Source organism: Lentinula edodes, assembly GCF_021015755.1.
Source record: "Lentinula edodes strain Le(Bin) 0899 ss11 chromosome Unknown C8R40scaffold_72, whole genome shotgun sequence".
NCBI lineage: Eukaryota > Fungi > Basidiomycota > Agaricomycetes > Agaricales > Omphalotaceae > Lentinula > Lentinula edodes.
The window spans coordinates 164,290-182,711 of record NW_025764378.1 but is presented as its reverse complement, the minus strand read 5'-3'; the positions used below and the strand labels follow the sequence as shown (position 1 = coordinate 182,711).

At 46.1% G+C, this 18,422-nt stretch overlaps 4 protein-coding genes across 4 annotated transcripts; 2 read left to right on the top strand and 2 right to left on the bottom strand.

Annotated features, from left to right (window-relative positions):
* Positions 1–4,865: 4,865 nt before the first annotated feature.
* On the top strand, positions 4,866–6,089 carry C8R40DRAFT_990001 (uncharacterized protein; the record flags this gene model as incomplete). Its single annotated transcript, XM_046236715.1, has 2 exons — positions 4,866–5,388; positions 5,443–6,089. Coding segments are annotated over 2 exons (1,170 nt in total), but the record flags the coding sequence as incomplete, so codon positions are not given.
* A 767-nt stretch (positions 6,090–6,856) lies between these two features.
* On the bottom strand, positions 6,857–8,396 carry C8R40DRAFT_1074941 (uncharacterized protein; the record flags this gene model as incomplete). Its single annotated transcript, XM_046226783.1, has 5 exons — positions 6,857–7,433; positions 7,488–7,931; positions 8,001–8,081; positions 8,132–8,236; positions 8,287–8,396. 5 exons carry the CDS (start codon positions 8,394–8,396, stop codon positions 6,857–6,859), a joined length of 1,317 nt encoding a protein of 438 aa, XP_046079440.1.
* A 1,093-nt stretch (positions 8,397–9,489) lies between these two features.
* Positions 9,490–9,798, top strand: C8R40DRAFT_995706 (uncharacterized protein; the record flags this gene model as incomplete). The annotated part of the gene is made up of 2 exons (XM_046236773.1): positions 9,490–9,540; positions 9,595–9,798. Coding segments are annotated over 2 exons (255 nt in total), but the record flags the coding sequence as incomplete, so codon positions are not given.
* A 2,342-nt stretch (positions 9,799–12,140) lies between these two features.
* On the bottom strand, positions 12,141–13,139 carry C8R40DRAFT_1027372 (uncharacterized protein; the record flags this gene model as incomplete). Its single annotated transcript, XM_046223097.1, has 3 exons — positions 12,141–12,756; positions 12,815–12,905; positions 12,986–13,139. Coding segments are annotated over 3 exons (861 nt in total), but the record flags the coding sequence as incomplete, so codon positions are not given.
* Positions 13,140–18,422: the final 5,283 nt, after the last annotated feature.

Here is an 18,422-nt window from a genome sequence, read left to right as displayed (position 1 = left end):
ACCTCACTTTAGCCTCGTCAGATGTAATTCCTCCATGTTCAAATATGCTTTCAGTAGCTTCGAACCATGGTATCATTTGACTTGGATCAGTTATATCGAATAATGGTGCTGTCTTATACTTTCTTGGAAGTTTCGCACTGGCTTTATCAATCTCAGCCTTAGCTTCAGCTGACAACGCAGGCATTCCATAATTATTGGTAGTCATTTTGACTGGTTCAATCGTATTACTTGTTTGAGAGATAGTCTGATGTAACGTATCTATCAATCTAGTTGATTCAATCGACGTAGAAGATGTTGAAATTGACTCTGGAGCAATCAATTCAATTCTATCTTCTTCTAAATCAATCGGATTAATTTCTTTTCTCTTCCTTTTCGGATCGAGATTAGATTTCTTCAAATTCCTCGGCAAAGATGTAAGTCTTCCTCGAGATATAGATGATCCTGTTCCTCTAGAAACAGAACTTCCACGCGATTCTTCTGTCGGTATTTGAGAAGAGGATGGACGACTGGATTCGTTCGTAGGATTTAATAGGGATGTTCGAGCTGATGTGCCGAACGTAGATCTCCCAAATACAACTCCTGCTTTACGATATTCTTCCGGTGTCAAAACTCCTGCTTTCTCCGAATTCTTCGAAGTACGCGGTTTTCCTGATGAACTAATGTTGACAGTTCACAGAAATGGTATCACAAAGATCAACACACTTCTACCAAATAATCGAATATAATCCAAACAAACGTTCAATTTAATTTATCAAGCTAAATGTAGCTTCAAAACCACCCCTCGCGGTGGGCTCCAGATAACGAGCTTGCCTCGTTTTTGTGTGAAAGAGAAAGGAAGGAATCTAATGGGCACTCCAACCAACCAATCTAATACACAATATGCGAGTTCACTGCTATCAAATTTATTTAATAGCAAGGGGTAGCGTTGGCAAAGGTTCCGCAAAGCTTTGATCAATCAATTTGAATCGTTCTAAGGATTTGATATATTCCTTTGATCAAGGTAGATTCAGCACGATTTGTACTTTGGTTTGTATTGATTTGGGTATATCAAGAATTGGGGGTTTGAATCAAAGTAAATTAAAACCGAAACACACAGACCCCTACGGAGGGCTAGAACTATGTGCTGGCACAACCACACAGCGTGATTTGCCCTTAAGACCAACGATTGATCCTAAGTTTGAAGAATACCCAACAACTGGATAGACTTCTCGCAGTCACAAGGAGCAGAACACGACGTTCCTATACTCACAAGTGCCGGGCCCGAATGGCTGCTAGCGAAGAGGTTTCAGTCTGGCGGGAGTGTGTCTTTCCTTTTTACGGATTAGCACTGCAACGTCGTCCCAAAATCACTTGTATTCCAGATACATCGGATCGCTATTTATACATACAGGATATAGAGTCGCACAGTACAATTAATTTAATACAATAAACGTTCGGAACCGCCAGGAAACTTCTACACTCGGTCAGATACCATTTAATTTGAATCTTCATGTCCTTATTTGGCCCGTATTGGTTCCAAGATTCTAGTATACCTCCAAACATAGGTAGGTACTTCGATATTCATTTAATTTAATTGTTTTTGGAGGATGACTCGAATGGTGTTCAACTGTCATTGCTGTTCAACACTTACTTCGATCGTTTGTCACCTCGTCCGGAGGCAAATCAGCTCTCCTCGATTCTAATCCTATCAATCTGATTCATCTGGATTAAACTAATTGCTTCTCTCTTTCAATAGACACCCATTGTGCCTATACTCAATCAAGGGAGTTACACATAGTATTCATTTAATTGCATTCTTCAATATTTTCTACGTCAGGACTCTTTGACATTCATTTGATATGTCTTCGGAGCCTCGCAGTACTTCGATCGTTCTTCTAGTCATTTTCCTCAACCATGCAACTTGATTGGTCTATTAGACTAAATCGCAGTCCTTTAGATTAATGCATGATCTTGTTCTAGAAGGAGTATTTGATAATTCCTGAGTTCTAGAAAGTCATTTCGAGTCAATCCTCGGTTCATGGTCACTTGAGTAAGTTCTTCCAAACTCCTGCCAGTGTAAGGTCCAATAAGAATACCCTTGGTATGTCATACGTGAATGGTCATCCTTCGGATGTAGTCCGAGTCTGGTATAATCCTGCTTGACAAACAGGTAGACTGCTATCCGTAGGTAGTATCGGGGATGGGTAAACTAACCAACTTGTGGTAGTATGGGTATATGGTCCCTTCAACTTATTAGACTGATTCAGTATCGACTTTGACTGTCAATCTGGGTCTCAATTACAGTCCTCTTGATACAAATCTATACGTGAAAATGTCACAATTCACAGCATAGACGTCTAGCCAAAATTTAGGCGTGTCACCGTGATCGCCAGGCTCGACTTACAACCAACGTTCACTGCTTACGCTTGTTGTCCAAAATGTTTTCAGCTCTTTGACATTGACGACTACCCTGAACTATGCAGCAATAGGCCAGCTCCCAATAGCCCTCACTGTAACCACCGACTTCGCCCTCCCTCGCCACTTCCCACGAACGCCAATCGGCAGCGTCCCAAAAGTGATCCAGCGAGGCACTTTCGCTATCAAAATTTGAAGCAATGGATTACATGGATGCACAATCGTCGAGATATCGCACCACATATTGAACGCCGTTATAATCCCGAACCCCCTGCCGATGGTAAAGTTCGAGATATTTGGCAATCTGACTATCTTCGTAACTTTCTTGGTCCTGACGGCGAAAAACCTTTCCTACTCTCCCAGAATTCCGACGAAAATTGTCTCATCTTTAACTTGAATCAAGATGGTTTCAATCCTTACGGTAATCGTACCGCAGGCAAGAAAGCCAGTATCGGCGGGATATATCTTGTTTGCTTAAATCTCCCTCCCAAAATAAGTAAGACTCAAACCGGAAAATATATTTCTGGTTGGAGTTATACCTGGTCCGAAAGAGCCATCTGGTCACCAAATCAACTATATCTTACGACCGCTCATTGATGACCTTGAACAACTCTGGGACCAAGGCATGTTTATGGCACGAACTAGTCGTCATCTCCGGGGACTTTCTGTCAGAGCCGCTCTTATTCTGTTGGTATGTGACATGCCCGCGGCACGACTTCTTGGTGGGTTTGCTCATTACACCAGTGCTGCTGATTCTTGTTCGATGTGCAAAACATCGAATCTGAATGATCTGGACCCGCTGTCATTTATTCCTCGCACTAATGAGGAACATCGTCGAGGGGCTAGTGCCTGGCTGGCCGCCCAGTCTGAGGCAGAGCGTAACCAGCTCTTCCAACAAAACGGGGTTAGGTATTCAGAGATCTTACGACTGAAGTATTGGAATCCCGTACAAAACACCGTTATCGATCCTATGCATGGATTTTACCTCCGTGTCTTCCAACGCCATTGCCGTCAAATTTGGGGGATGAACACCGAGCTCGTAGACTGCGAAGGATTGTGGGAGATCAAACTTCCGACTGAGGAGAGAAAGGCTCTTGCGAGAGAAATTTTTGAGCATGGATCTGCCCGTGACCTCAAGGGTCTAAAAGCAGATTCTTTGCGTTATCTTGCCCTTCAAGAGGGTCTTGACTATCGATGTAACCAGAAGACATTAGCAGATTCGCTCATACAATTGGTTAAGAAAATGTGTCTATATCATCAAAGGCCTTGTAACTGACATATCTACAGCGTATAGTCAAACTCTGGCGAACCCAAGTACACCAGGATCCGCAGAATGTAGATTCCTTCTCAAATCAGCGATCGATGCCAGCGATCTCTCAAATAGCAGCACAAACATCTTCGCAGGTTGAAACATTCAGAGACGCAGAACTACTCGCTGCTCGTGAAGCATTTACAAGTGGAAAATCCAAGTCCCACTTACTTAAAGAGTTCTCACCAGAGGCTATCCAAAAATTAGCAAAGGAATACTGTGTGCAAGTACTCAAGAAAAACGGTGAACCGTCCCAAAATAAACGCCTTCTTCTCAATGAATTGTTCAAACAGGTCAGGCGATTTTGTTTTTGTTGGGCAACTAATGGTTCTATATTTGTCAGAGGAATAAAGGAAATTCAAATTCAAATCTGAACATAGATGCAGGAACCTCTGCTGGCGTTAATCAAGTGCGTCTGTCTATTACGAATGTACTAACTAATACGCCCCTGATCATCCTTTGAATAGCCTGCTCCTACCGACACCAATCCAAATTTGACTGTTGTCTTGCAGGTGGGTCTTTTCCTTCCCATACCTGCCTTGCACCAACAATTGTGTATGCCATATAGAAGATTCATCCTCAACCTGGTCCATCCCATTCTTCGCCTGCGGTCTCCGTTGTTCAGGTGTGAGATTCTGTATATTCTCTGTGACTTAATTGACATTCTTGGATGGCTCGTAGCCATTACAAAAACACCCCACCGCTGAACTTGCTGAACCTAGTCATGACGGATATCACAAACTTCTACTCAATGCAACAAAATCACAAATCGATCGGTATAGTAAAAAGACGTTGGAAGGCATATCTCGAGTTATCCAGACATTAAAGAGGGCCGCAGCTCAGGATCATAAAAAAACAACTGGAGATGATGTACAAGATGAGACAGATTTTTTCGAAACCCAGTCTGATCAATCTCTTAATTATGAGCCCTATGATTTAGATGGCTTCGACATGGAAGGTTATCATTCAGACTCTGGTTCATTCGAGGAAGGCGAGATTGTCATACCCTCCACAAACAAAGCAAAGCGTGATCTGATACATGAAACTGTGCGCCGTCGTTGCTTCTCTTTTTCAGCAGAGCTGCTCATTCGTTCTTGTTAAGCGTCTCGAATTAGGTGTAACCAACGATGATGGACAGCTCTTGAACAAAGTCGGAGGCCAGAGATCAGGAGTATTAGGAAAGAACACTCTTGCTGCTGTCCGAGAGGACATGGAAAAACTTCAAGTACCGTCGTGGATGGCCGTTGCTCCTCGTCATCCGGGCGAGGCCTCTCAGGGCAAATTTACTGCCGACCAATGGCGCGCATTTTGCAACATCAATCTACCGATCACCTTAATCCGCCTCTGGGGATCTTTGCCTCGCGAAGAACGCAGATACAAGATGCTCGTCAACTTTATGCACCTCGTGACTGCCGTTCGTCTAGCTAACATGAGGGTCATGACAGAAGATCGTGCACAGTCGTTCGAGCTTCACATACGAACATATCTCGAGGGACTGATTGGTTTTGGTACAAATGATCGCTCGGGTGGTTTGTATCCACACACACGCCTGACCCCTTACCAGCATATGATGGTTCATTTCGGGAACCTCTTGCGCCTATTCGGTCCAGTCCATAGTTGGCGATGTTTCCCCTTTGAACGGTTCAACTATATTTTACAAAACACAAGTACGAATGATCGACTCGGTGTGCACCTTTTGTCTGCCTGAAGTGAAATATAACTGATATCTTCATAATCAGACGAACTGGAAAAGACTATGTTTACACGATTCTGCATGATGCAGAGGCTGAAGTCTCTGTTTCATGGAGAGGGACTCCCACCAATTGTTGATGAGCTAGTGACTTTATATCGGGACACTTTTGAAGAATCAGATTCTCGCGGAACTCGTATAAACGACGCACTTGCCTTCGAAGACATGTCCGATTCGGAGAATGTTGCGGATTGGCCGGTCTCGTCACTGAAAAGGATGAAGACAGAGACTTATGACAAGGTCCTACGATATGGCACTGGTGAAAAATGGCGCTTGTGGACTTCCGTTCGCACACACCACAGAATCAAACGACGAGGTCTTACTTTTACCACCCGAGAACACTCGTTTCCCGACGCCCAAGTTGTTTTCAATGAAGAAAGTGCCAACGAATGGTGTGCCGGTTCTATCAAGCGTATCTTCACAGCTATCTGGGAATCGGACGGAAAGCGTGTTGGAAAAACATTCGTCGAAATTCAGCTATACAAGCCACTAACCGATTCACATGCTCAGCTTGATAACTATCGCACTTTTGGGTTCGCTGGCGGTCGGCTTTTTTACGATATGCTCGAAGAGGAAGTCCTCCTTCTACCTCTAGAACTAATATCCTCCCATTTTGGATACACATTACAACCTGAGACATCTATTGGTGCTCCCACTATGCATGCACTACCTTTGAACTGTCAAGCCCATGCCTCGGGCCTCCATGTCGCCGTTCGGTATCCCGAAGATCTACCTTTTATTGTAATCTCTTCCTTATTGTTCTTTCTCGCTACACATACCCATTCACTCTAGTTCCTTCTTATTGTCTTTTACTTTACCCTGCAGGACTACACGTATAACTCCTAGTAGTTAGTCTGGCGCTCCGCACCGTTGCGCCGCTCCGTAGATATAAATACTGCTTGTACGCTACTGTAGTTCCTCAGTTTAATTATCAACTTAGATCAACTTAGATCTCCCTTCTCAACTTAACTCTTCTCTAAGTCTTCAGGCTCAACGCCTCGAAGTACGTTCTCCTCGACCTTAGGACTTTAACGTTCTCTGGTCCGCTCCTCGTCATCGGCGATACCGCCGCTCCGACCTGGCTGCTACTTAGCTCCTCTCTCTCTACTCTCGCTCTCCGGGGACTAACGGCGTAACGGCGGTGTTGTTAATAACTTCACTACTGTCCCACTCGTCTTCCGCACTTAGACACCTTGTGACTTTGGCACGGTTACACGGTGTACATGATCTTAACATGAACAAGGTATGTTCCATGGTAAAACTTGCCCGCTTCTTCAACTCACCCACATTCATCAGGAAAGTGAATTCGAGTTATGATTAGGTTATGATAATCGAGTGCATCTTGAGTGCGTCCGATACAATTGTGCAGATAATTACATGAAGGCTCACTACGTACTTGTACTTTAAAACCCTCGATACTTTTTGAGAATCTTGTTCATTGCCTTCTTGGTAATCCACTCCGGATGTATGGTTTCCCGATATAAGGAGACGCAATAAGGTGATTTCGCATCTGCGATGAAACGTTCCTCGCCGTAATTAATATGCTCCCATCTCTCGGCGATGCTGTTCCATATCCACATTGTCATGCATTTCAGAAGGGTAGGGCGCCCGTCAGTGACAGCAGGAGTGGAATTAAGGTTCTCTCTCTGAGCCTCGTTGACATGCACAAAGAGATAGTTATGCTTAGGCCCTCTGGGACCAGGGGAAAGGGTAGGTGGTAAGTCGAGTGGGGAACGGGTACTGTATAAGTACCAGCAAGTGTAAAACGTCTTGGCTTTAACCTTTCGTGAGTGGAAAATGTCAACCCAAAAGGTTGAATTGATGTTCACAGCTTCGTTGATGCTACCACTATACATCAAGGGAAGCGTGAAAATGGAGCCATCGTACTCATCTGAAGTAGTGGTGCTGTGACTTTGACGTATATTGGAAGATTTTGACCGAATAGGGTATGGATCCCGGCGAAAGACTGTGCGTCTATGACTACGGAAATGAACTTGAGTGACAGAAAGGGGTAGGATTATTTAGGGTGCGTACCGAAGTGCTGAAGAGATGGACTCGGGCACCCCCTTCACCCCTTCATCACTCCATAGACGAGTGTTCAACAATCCTAATTCCATTGAACTTCCGACTGCGATGTCGTTCTTCTCGATCAACTGTCCAGAAGCTCTCACGCGAGACACTGGTAAATTGTGTTCGGGGGGGCAATGAGCCGAGGGGCTTTGATCAGAGTTTCCGGCTCCTGGTGCTTCCGTTGGACCCTCCAATGGAATGAGTGCGAAGTCAGTCATAACATCCGCACGTGGAATTTTGGTTGGAGCCATTTGCATGTTGAGCACGGAAGAATCTCTAACATCGGCAATTTTTGTTTCATATGGGTCGAGTCCTAAAGAACTAATATCGTCGACCGTGTGCGCAGTCGACAGTGGCGGATTGAGGTCAGAGACCCGGATAACGGTGTTCAAGAAAGCTTGGATCTCCCTACAAAGTGAGTATACGTACATGTGAGGTGAGGAAATGACAAAATTTGTAGGGAAGGGTCACAAGCACCTGTCATCGTTCAAGGAGTTAGATATAGGATCATGGGTCGGCTGAACGTCCTGTGAAGTATCGGGCTGAGGGATCCTTTCACTACAGGAAGCATTCTAAATCGTGATCGGAGCGGGAGCAAAGAAATTTACCGGTTGGGATTCGAAAGCTGAGGTTGACGATCCGCAGTAAACTTTTCGAGTGGGTCATCTTGTTCGAAAGATTGAGACCTAGGACGACCATCTTCTTCTAAGCGCCTACAACTTGAATGAGTTTCGAATAGTGAAGAGTTATCAGCTACGCTTACACGATTGAGTCTGATCGATTAACGTCGCGAGTTAAGGAAGGGAGTTGGACGACATGATGGGTAGTCTGGTGGAAGGGTGGCAAGTTGACGTAGAACGAGGTAACGGGCATAGCTATTATAGCGATAGAAGTTGAGCACAAGTGGCAATTTGAAGGACGATCCTTTTATATGAATCCGATGGACAAAGCAGCGAAAGCAATGCATGATATATACGTATAATGAAAGGGAGATCATGTGAGGTGGGAAAGTCCTCCGAGCACAATTGCAATTGCAACGACGAGCCAGAATCTTATTACTTATAGGGTTTGCGTTCCCGGAGAGAACTGGTACAGGAGAAGCATCACATTTAAGGTTATGATTTGATGACATCATACAAATTATCAAGATCATGCACGTGATTCGAAACTTTTCTGGAATCCGACGACGAGGTATAAATTTCTGCGGCTAAGTACTTACAATTGCAGCGAGCATCTTCGGAATAACATACCTGTGTACTATCAGGTAGGCTTTGACAACCGATATATACATGTCACTCAGTGTCTTTTCAGCTTTCATCTCAACTCTCATCCATCTCCTCGTCATGATGCGCTCCAGGATCTTGAAACGAATTTCTGGCTGATCAATGGGACGAATTGTAATATGGTGCATATAGCTATAGGTATGTCTCATTTTCCATTCCGGATAACAGTTGACGCATCGGTTCGTAGCAGTTAGGTCTTACTCTGCCCTGAATTTTAAGTACTGATGTATAGAAATAGCCTCGACCCCCTTGCTTCGATATTCGCTCGGTGGACGAATAATACCCTTGAATTAAATTTCGAACGCGAAACCCCAGCTCTAAGATTGACACCCACGTGTTCGCTAATGGAAATGCAGCTATGGATCCTTTGTTCGTGGTGTCTTTCATGATTGTAGTGGAATCTAATGCTTACATCTTGAATGGAAATAACACTCTTTCTGCAACCACCGCCACCTCGTATTTTTGCCACTCGCTTCCACAACATGGAGCTACGATCATCCACCAAGACCAGAAAACATTATATCGGGGATGACATACCATCAGATTCCGAGCAGGACTGGAAACCGAATGGTATTTTGCGTCCCAAGAAACGCGCGAAGAAAAATCACAATCCTTCCCGGGGCATGAAATCACGCAAAGGTCGAAGGATGCCTCCCCAATTCAGGAAGGTTTGAGGAAAGTTTGGCCTTTTAGGGAGATTAATGAAGGATGTCCCGCTGGAAATTTGTTATGAGGTACGAACTCAACCATATACACTTCATAATGATTCTCACATAACAGATCTATAGATTTTCTCTTATTGTGGTCCTGAAGATCTTCTGCACCTTTCACGAACATGCAAAGATTTACGAAGCATTCTGCTTCGCAAATCTTTGGAAAGACTCTGGCGCACCACTCGAGAAAGCGCCGATTCGGGCCTGCCCCCTCTACCGCAGGATCTGAATGAGCCCCAATTTGCTCGCCTTCTCTTTGATAAAAATTGCCATGTGCGTGTCTATAAGGGTGATTGTTCATATATCGTCTCATCAAGAAATATCTATCTAGGTTTGCAATGGGACATGGCGATGCAACACGGTATTCTGGAAGTTCCGTTTGCGTTGTTGCCAGACTTGCGCAAGAAGGTATGTGTGTATTTTTATCGTGATCCGCTGAAGGTTGAAGGTAACTTGTGCTTAGGTTCCCCGAATATCATTGGCAAACCTTATCTATGCTCGAACCTTTCACCTCGTACAACATTCTGCCCAGAGAGTGGATCAATGGTATTGGTTTGTCGTGCGATCCAATTGATTATGCTCACGCTGGCTGATGCAAAGATATCCAGGGAAAGACCCCAAATATTTGATTTTCAATCAAGAAATAGCGATGGAATTGAGGTCCCAATTCATAGCTCTAGTTTCAGAAGAAGATCGCCGGGTATGGATCAATCAAAAGAGAAAAGAGTACCAAGAAATCGAAAATGTTTGGGTGCTATCTGTCTTCCCTCATAATATATCACTTACAATATTTCTGTCTATTCCAGCACGCTCGCTTATGCGAGATATGGCATCGAAATCAACTCTCACAACGTACAGAGGAGTTGAATGACTTACGCACTCAGAGAGTTCAAGCGTAAGAAACACTACCCTGTACTTTTTCTCTGATAGTCACATAGTCACATCCATTATAGGATCCTTGGTCGTCTCGAGGTGATCGGCTGGCGCGAGGAAGCTCAACGTATGCTCAGAGGGACCAGTTTCCCCACCGCTGATGCGCTGACTGGTGACTGGCAACCTCTGTTTAATCAACCGAGACAGCTGACGGAGCGCGGTAAGAATGCATCTCTCACCCCAATTCTAATTTCACTCACTCTGAATCCATTCATTCAGCTTCTGGTTTTTGTATTCAGAAAACTTTGCTTTGAGCGTATCTTCCTGCTGAATATTTCAGTGTGCAAAATACGTGAAATGCCAAGAGTTGACCCACAGGTATATTCGATAGGCCGTCTAGTTGGAGATTCTGCACCCTCTCTGTTTGCATCTTTGATCGATTGGCTGCTTTCACATGTCGAATGTTATCTGTGCCACTTCGATAGCTAGTTTCCTGGACAGGTGTGTTCATCTTCAGGATTACACTGGAATTTTGAGGAATATGATGGACGCTTTGCAAAGTTTCAGATTTCGCAAGCAAAATCGTCATTGAAGGACCATTCGAAGACAAATGGCGGGGAACCTGCACTGTGAGACAAAGCTTTTCAACAAACAGGTCAACGACTTCGCGACAGCTGGTTGAAGACTGAAGGGCTTGTATGTATTCCGCATTCATCTCAGATGAAGAGCTCCAGCTCTTAGAACGAGCTGAAACTGTATGCCCATGCTATTAGCTTTTTGGATTCAAGCAGAATGGTTCCATGGAAAACTCACCGATGTCGGATCTCAGCGTGTCAAAAAAAGCCAGGTCATTTTTATAGCGCTGTTGACGTTGCGTTTCTGAGTACATTTTGTTCGATCATTGAAATAGAACACTGAACTTGATCTGACAGCTGAGTTAGCCCAGTAATCAGATGCTGAAGAGTGACCGTGTTCTGGGCGTTAGCCTGATGCAAACGAATATTGTAACTGATCCCAGGTAGCGACGTCGCTTGTTCTTGAAGCACAGAGATTTGAGGAGAGTAGTTGCGCTCCAGTGTCTGAATGTAATTGAAAAGCATGTTCTCCAAAGATTGCAACTTAGGCGATACGAGTGATTGCAAAATGCAACAGAGCTCACCGTCTGCACAGCTAACCTCCGAAACGAGCTTCTGGTTTGCCAATCAACAGCAGGAATTGATGAGAGCCTTTCATTGCGAACTTCATCCCAAGCTGTCCGAATGTTCGTTAGATCCTCGTCGAGTGCTCGTACAATCTCCATCCTTTCGAGAAAACGCAGGTGGGCTGTGATAGATGGATTCAAGAAGTTATATATAGTGGCATGATCAAATTCAAGTCGAGAACAAACGGCTTTGACTTCAAAGGGTGGTGGCACCCGGCGATATGCTAGTTTGGCCTTTACATTTGTGAGGAGTTTGAAGGCGCGTCGCCGGTTCCGAAGCATGCATATAAGACGTAGGTACTGATGTCGACGAATGGAATGAACGGTTGTGAGGGCCACGTCGGGCATATGCCGTTGAAAAATCCCTTAACCTTCCCAGGCCGGAGTTTGTTCTACTCTCAGGTTAACAGAGGACGTACAAATTGAAACTCTAATGATAATACATAGCAGCTGCGACTGAGCGAAGAAAAAGGATATATCAAGGCCGCAAGATAGCTAGCTGACCGGATAATGTCCATTACTATAGGTCTAGATGATCTGTCGATTGTCCTTCCACAATGGCAACCCTTCGCGCATCGCCCCCCTCCTTTTCTTTTGCCAAGACCTTAGAATCCCTAAGCCTTTGCACACCAAGTTGTATACTGCTAATCTGAACTTCCAACGGGATTTGCGAGCCCACCAGATCCGGCATTATCATTCTTTCTCTCATATCCTCCATGTCCTCACCGAGAGCCCTCAAGATCTGTAGGGCAGATACCACATGAGCTAGCGCTTGCTTACGATAAGCACCGATTCCACGAAGCAGCTGTAAGTGCGCGTCGTGACCTCTCAGTTGGCGCTGATTACCACCAAGCCAAGTCCAGATTTCTCCGAGGAGCTCAGCCTTAGCAGAAGAGATGGTCGAATCCTCTCGCGAGACTATTTCATGGATCAATGTAAGATGGTCCTCAAGTTTCTCCAAATTAGAGAGCTCGACTTCGGCAAGGAGAATGAGGCGTTGAATGATGGTGGAAAGTGTGTTCATCGATTCAGCGAAAGCATGTAGGAACATTTTCTCCACAGAAGATACCGTATTGAAGGGAACCAATACTGAAGGGATGATGGAAGTTGATGGTGGAATAGAAGAAAGTTTCGCCATGGCGTATTCATTGACCGCGAGTATACTATGATAAGATAATGATGAGCAAGTGAACTCAGATTCAGGAGTTCAGAGAAACATACAGGTCTACAGCACCTCCAACCTTCGAGCCCAATGTTTGAAGTCCGCGTCCTGTTCGACGGGCGTCATGAGCAAAACTCGATAATGCATCAGCTGGAGATGGACAATCAGTGCGAGTGGAATGTAATCAAAGATGAATTGCTTGCCTAGGATATCCTTGCCGGTCAGCTCACTGAATTTTACAAGGACAACCAGGTCAGACATAGCCATTTCAGCCTTCTTGACGTCTAGTGAAAGACCTGAGCCTCCCACCGAGTTGTCCAGAAGTTGTTCAAACGTCGAACTTTGTATGTTCATGAGACGAGGAAAATCAGCCCATAGGGGACGGAGTGGATGGTCGGATGTGTGAAAATCGGTGCACAAGCTGATGCTGGAGAATCCGGGCGCAGCACATAGTGGGCGCAAGTTGATTGTGGACAAAAGAGGAAGGATATTGAGCGAAACAAAGGTCAAGACATACAGAATTTTCCACCATATAGTGGCCAGTCCAGTGGCAACTCTGTATACGAAGCGGAAAGTTGTATGAGCGAGGCGAGTGATGAATTGCACAGCCATGACGATGATAGGTATAGTTTTGAAAATAAGGTCGAACAACGGGACGAGGATTAGAGAGGGCATTTGGTGGATCTGGGGAAGAGCACTGGATGAACCTCTATTTTTATATATCGAAAAAATGGGAACGTGTCGCTGAGACAAAGGCATTCACCCTGACCATAGAAAGATAACATCGAAGGTTGAACATTGATGATGTATTGATTGAAAGGCTTGAAACAAAGCAAATTACGAATAAGGTATTCGAATTTGTCCACGTTGTATCTGCAGGTGGGCAACACACCATTATGCGAGAAGCTGGGGCCTGGAGCATCTGCAACATGGGCTTACCAGCTAAGCAATGCAATAAGCAAATAGCAAATTTGGAGGGTAGTCTGGCGGTGACGGCTTCGAATGAATGGGCGCTTAATCTCGCAGGCGGGACGGGCGAACCGTGCCAAGCTTTGACTGCAAAGCTATATACCGTCCTGCCGGTACCTAAAATCCATCTACGGGACTATGCAAGGTAGCCACAACTGGCAGGAGACACACGCAGCAGGGTGTTAGGATATAACTATGGTTGGTTAGTATGACATTGTATGCTAGTATACTCGGGGCTTACCTCAGTTGTCTTTGAAGCAACTGAGGGAATTGAAATCGCCATCGGCGTGGTATATCTACTACTGTACAGTATAAGATAATAATGCTGTTTATGTAACTGTCCGCTTGGCCTATGCACGGATTACTTCCCTAACACCCCCCCTACTCTGTATGATCCAGTCCGAGTAATGAAACCAATTTCGAATAAAGTGTCCCGCTCAGTGCTTTGGTGAAGATGTCCGCGACATTCTCACCAGATCTGATTCGTTGAATGACCACCTCTCCACTAGCAACCTTTTCCCTCATGTAGTGGTGTTGCATTGTGATATGCTTCATGAGGGCATGTTGTTTGGAGTTCTCCGTTAGGCAAAGTCACCTGAAATTGTCCCCTAGCATGCTGATAGGTCCGCTTTGCCCCAAAGTCAACTTCCAAGAGGAAGGACGCGAGCCACACGGCTTGTTGAGTTACTCTGGAAAGTCCTATGTAGTTGGATTTGGTTGTCGAGAGTGCAACAGTCACCTGTCTGTTTGAGCTCCAGGACACTGGTGCCCTGGCCATGAAAAACACGTAGCCAGAGGTCAACCTCAGTGTGTCTTGACATCCTGCATGGCCGGAGTCCACGTACACATGTGGTTTGAGCCCTGCACCCGGTGTCTATGTCATTGGCGCTCCATAGGTGATAGAGTAGTCGAGGGTATCTGTCATGAAGTACGTAGCCCCTATCATTTTCCTTTTCTCACTGTTTCGACGCCTTTACTTGTACAATTACATCACCACCAAATCCCATCGATTACTGATCCACCTGACCCCCATCATTGATTACTGATCCACCTGTTACCCTTCTCCTTCTACGGGCTTCCGCCACTTTCCTTGTTCCTAAACTGTACAGTATTACATTGTCGTTTCTCGCAGATCGGATTATGTATAAATAGCCAAACCCCCACAGCCTGGTCACTTATCTTGACCTCTCTGTCATTATCTTGGGACCAGTCTGTCTCTGCTCCGCTTAGTCGCTCCGCATTACCACTCTGCTCAGTTGCTCCGCACTACTGCTTTGCTCAAATTGCTTCGCCTCCCTGCTCTAGTCATCCTGTCGCTGTCGCTTTGTGACAGTATTGAGCAGGTAGCCTGCTACCCATTCAACACATTCCCAGTGGGCTTGTCCTGGGCGTAGCTGGTACCGGGCCAGTAGGCTTCCCGTGAATGCTAGGTCAGGCCGAGTGCAGACTTGTCCCCATAGTATAAACCCCACAATAGCCCGGTACAGTCTGTCTTGCATGAATCATTGGTCGGCCTCTGGTATCGGGTCAGGTAGTTCTTGTAGTTTGATGTGGGGTGGTAGTGGTGTGTTGTGTTGCCGGACATGTTCGAGTCCGAAATGTGCTAGCATCCTCTGGAAGTATGCCTTCTGCGAGATTGTGATACATTTTGTGCTGGGGTTCTGCTGGATGGTCATGCCTAGTAATACCTCCGTAGTCACTTTGTTTGCCTCCTATCTTCTCCTGAGGTCCCGGACTACAATCTCTCTGCCCTCTCTGCTAGTGGACCCACTGCATATGTCATTCCTGTAGGTGCTCGTAATGGTATATTCATCCCCGGTGCATCAGTAACGTATGCACAGGTCTGCAGGCGATGTGATGTATCCGTCATCTCGGTATCCTGCAGCTAAGGTTGTCTGCCAATTGTGGCTGCCTTGCATGGTGCCGTATATAGATTTCTTGAGCTTGCATACAAGGTGTTTGGTCCCGGGCTGGACAAATCCGTCAGGCTGTTTCATATATACATTATGCGTGATCGGGCTATTGAGGAATGCTGCTGTGAAGCCCACCTGGAAGATGGATAGTTTCAGCACTGCAATGATAGCCAATACAATGCACACAGATGGAGTCCATGTGACACCGCCATATGTCTTATCATAGTCCTGGCCCTGGACTTGGGTGTAGCCTTGTGTGACATACCTCGCTTTCCTTTTCAGGAGGTTACCCTGGGCATTGAACTTTATTGTATATGTCCACCTTCCTCCCATTAGGTTCATGTCTGGTGGGAGTGGTACAGGTTCCCAGCATTCCTTTAGTGTCAATGTTTTGAATTCCTGCTCCATTGGTGCTCTCCAGAGATCTGTATGTTTTATTGCTTGTTTGAATGACTGTGGTACTCACAGGTCACCCGACGTTGCTGTGAAGGAGTAGGGTGTTTCCACTATCAGTGCAATGGATTCCTCTGTGTCTGTGCCACTTGTCGTCCAGGCTTCACCCCGTCCATGCACGTCCTGTTTGTGTTGGTTGTACTCCTCACTTTTGATGTACCTCCGTGATGGGATGTGTCCCCGCTCACTTTGTCAGGTTGGTTCCAGTGTCTGCTGTTGCCTGGGTGCCTTAGCAGTCTTGCCTTCGAATATTGTAGCTGTATCTGGTAGCTCCTGCTGTGGCGTGGTGTGGGTACTGTTGTCCGCAGTAGTCAAAGGGTTGGCTATCAGTCGAGTAGGCTCAGAGTCTGTGAGATCTCTCAGTACTTCTTCACCGGTTGTTGTGTATGGTGTGGTTATCCTTCCTCGAATGTCACATCATGGGATTCCTCCACTTTCTTAGTCTCTGGTATCCAAATTCTGTAGCCCCTCCTCCCCATGTAGCCGATTAGTTTCCCTCTGACTGCCTGTCATCTGAGTTTGCCATCGGTTCTCCTCCTGGGTGACAAGACCGTGCCTACAGGTCAATAACTATAGCAGTTCTGAGGCCAGATATGGGCCGGAAATGGGCCGGGATAACTCCGAGGTCCAGAGCCGAGTACTGGCCTGTAGTACACACTGGGAGTGGGACGTTGGTGAAGCTATTAGCAACACCCTTCACACACTGTTGGTGTCCCCGGGAATTATGGCAAGAGTGCAAGATTGGGATGAGCAGCCTAAATGGGGTTCCTGATGATCCGGGAGTCCGGAAGCAAAGGTAAAGGAGATATTAAAGAGTGGGATAAGATGGTACACTTGATTTCAAGCTTGACTACAACGTACAAAGTATTCTAGCTTATATACATCCCAAATACAGTAGTCATAAGACCTCGATGAAAGCTCGGAATAATAAATAAGTCACAAGGTAATTATTCCGAAGTCCGGCCGCTCCGGGCCGGGCCGGGAAGCGTATTGGGTGAATTGCATGCATATGACACTGGGTAGCGTAGCCCAGCAGTCGCAGCCAAATGGCCTGAGGTGGGAGATGTCATATTTTTTCCTGGTCCATGCTTCTACTGGGACCGTGTCCGGGGATCTCGACGAGGGTACAAAGTGGTCAACATAGATAAAGGTGTTGGATGTGTCAAGCCCATGCCTCGGGCCTCCATTCCGCCGCTCGGCATTCCGAAGATCCACCTTTATTGTAATCTCTTCCTTATTGTTCTTTCTTGCTACACATACCCTTTCACTCTAGTCCCTCTTTATTGTCTTTTACTTTACCCTGCAGGACTACACGTATAACTCCTAGTAGTTAGTCTGGCGCTCCGCCCCGCTGCGCCGCTCCGTAGATATAAATACTGCTTGTACGCTACTGTAGTTCCTCAGTTTAATTATCGACTTAGATTCCCTCTTCCACTCTGTGCTCTCTAAGTCTTCAGGCTCAACGCCTTGAAGTACTCTCTGCGCTACCTTAGGACTAGACGTCCTCTGGCTTGCTCCTCGTCACCGGCGATACCGCCGCTCCGACTTGGCTGCTTCTCAGTTCCTCCCTTCTCTACTCTCGATCTCCGGGGACTAACGGCGTAACGGCGGTGTTGTTAATAACTTCACTACTGTCCCACTCGTCTTCCGCACTTAGACACCCTGTGGCTCTGGCACGGTTACACGGTGTACATGATCTTAACAGTATAATTAAACTCAATCCGTTAACGTCGTACTGACATATCATTTTTTATGCCTCCGAAAACTCGAGCTCAATCTAGAGCTAACTCCGAAGAAAACACTTTCTTCACTACAGCTCAATCATTTGCCCCATTCTCCGACTCTATCTCTGCCATCGGTCAACCACGTCGCCGTAATCGCGGTTTCGGTCCAGCCACAGTTCCTACTACGTCGACTCTTCCTGAAGCCATGGAAAAGGAACAACAATTTGAGTACAGCACCTTGTACACTGGTGACGGACAACCTGTTCAAGTCCTGACCCCTCGCCGGGGACAACCCCCCGTGGTCGCTCCGGCTCGGGGCCGGTCTACTACTCGAATTGATTCTCCAATCCTCCAAGCCTTAGCCCGCCGTACGGGGAAACAACCCCAACGTCGCGCTGCTTCTGAATCTCCTCGTGACCCACCTCCTCACTTCGATTTGGACACTGGTGATCACGATGATCAAGACCCTCCTGTCGACCCCAACGATCCGGGCGTCGATAATAACAACGACGATCTGGATGACGATTCCGGCGGTTTACCGCGTGGTGAACCTGGTGACCCCAGTGGACCTGGTGGTCCTGGTGGTCCCGGCGGTCCCGGCGGTCCTG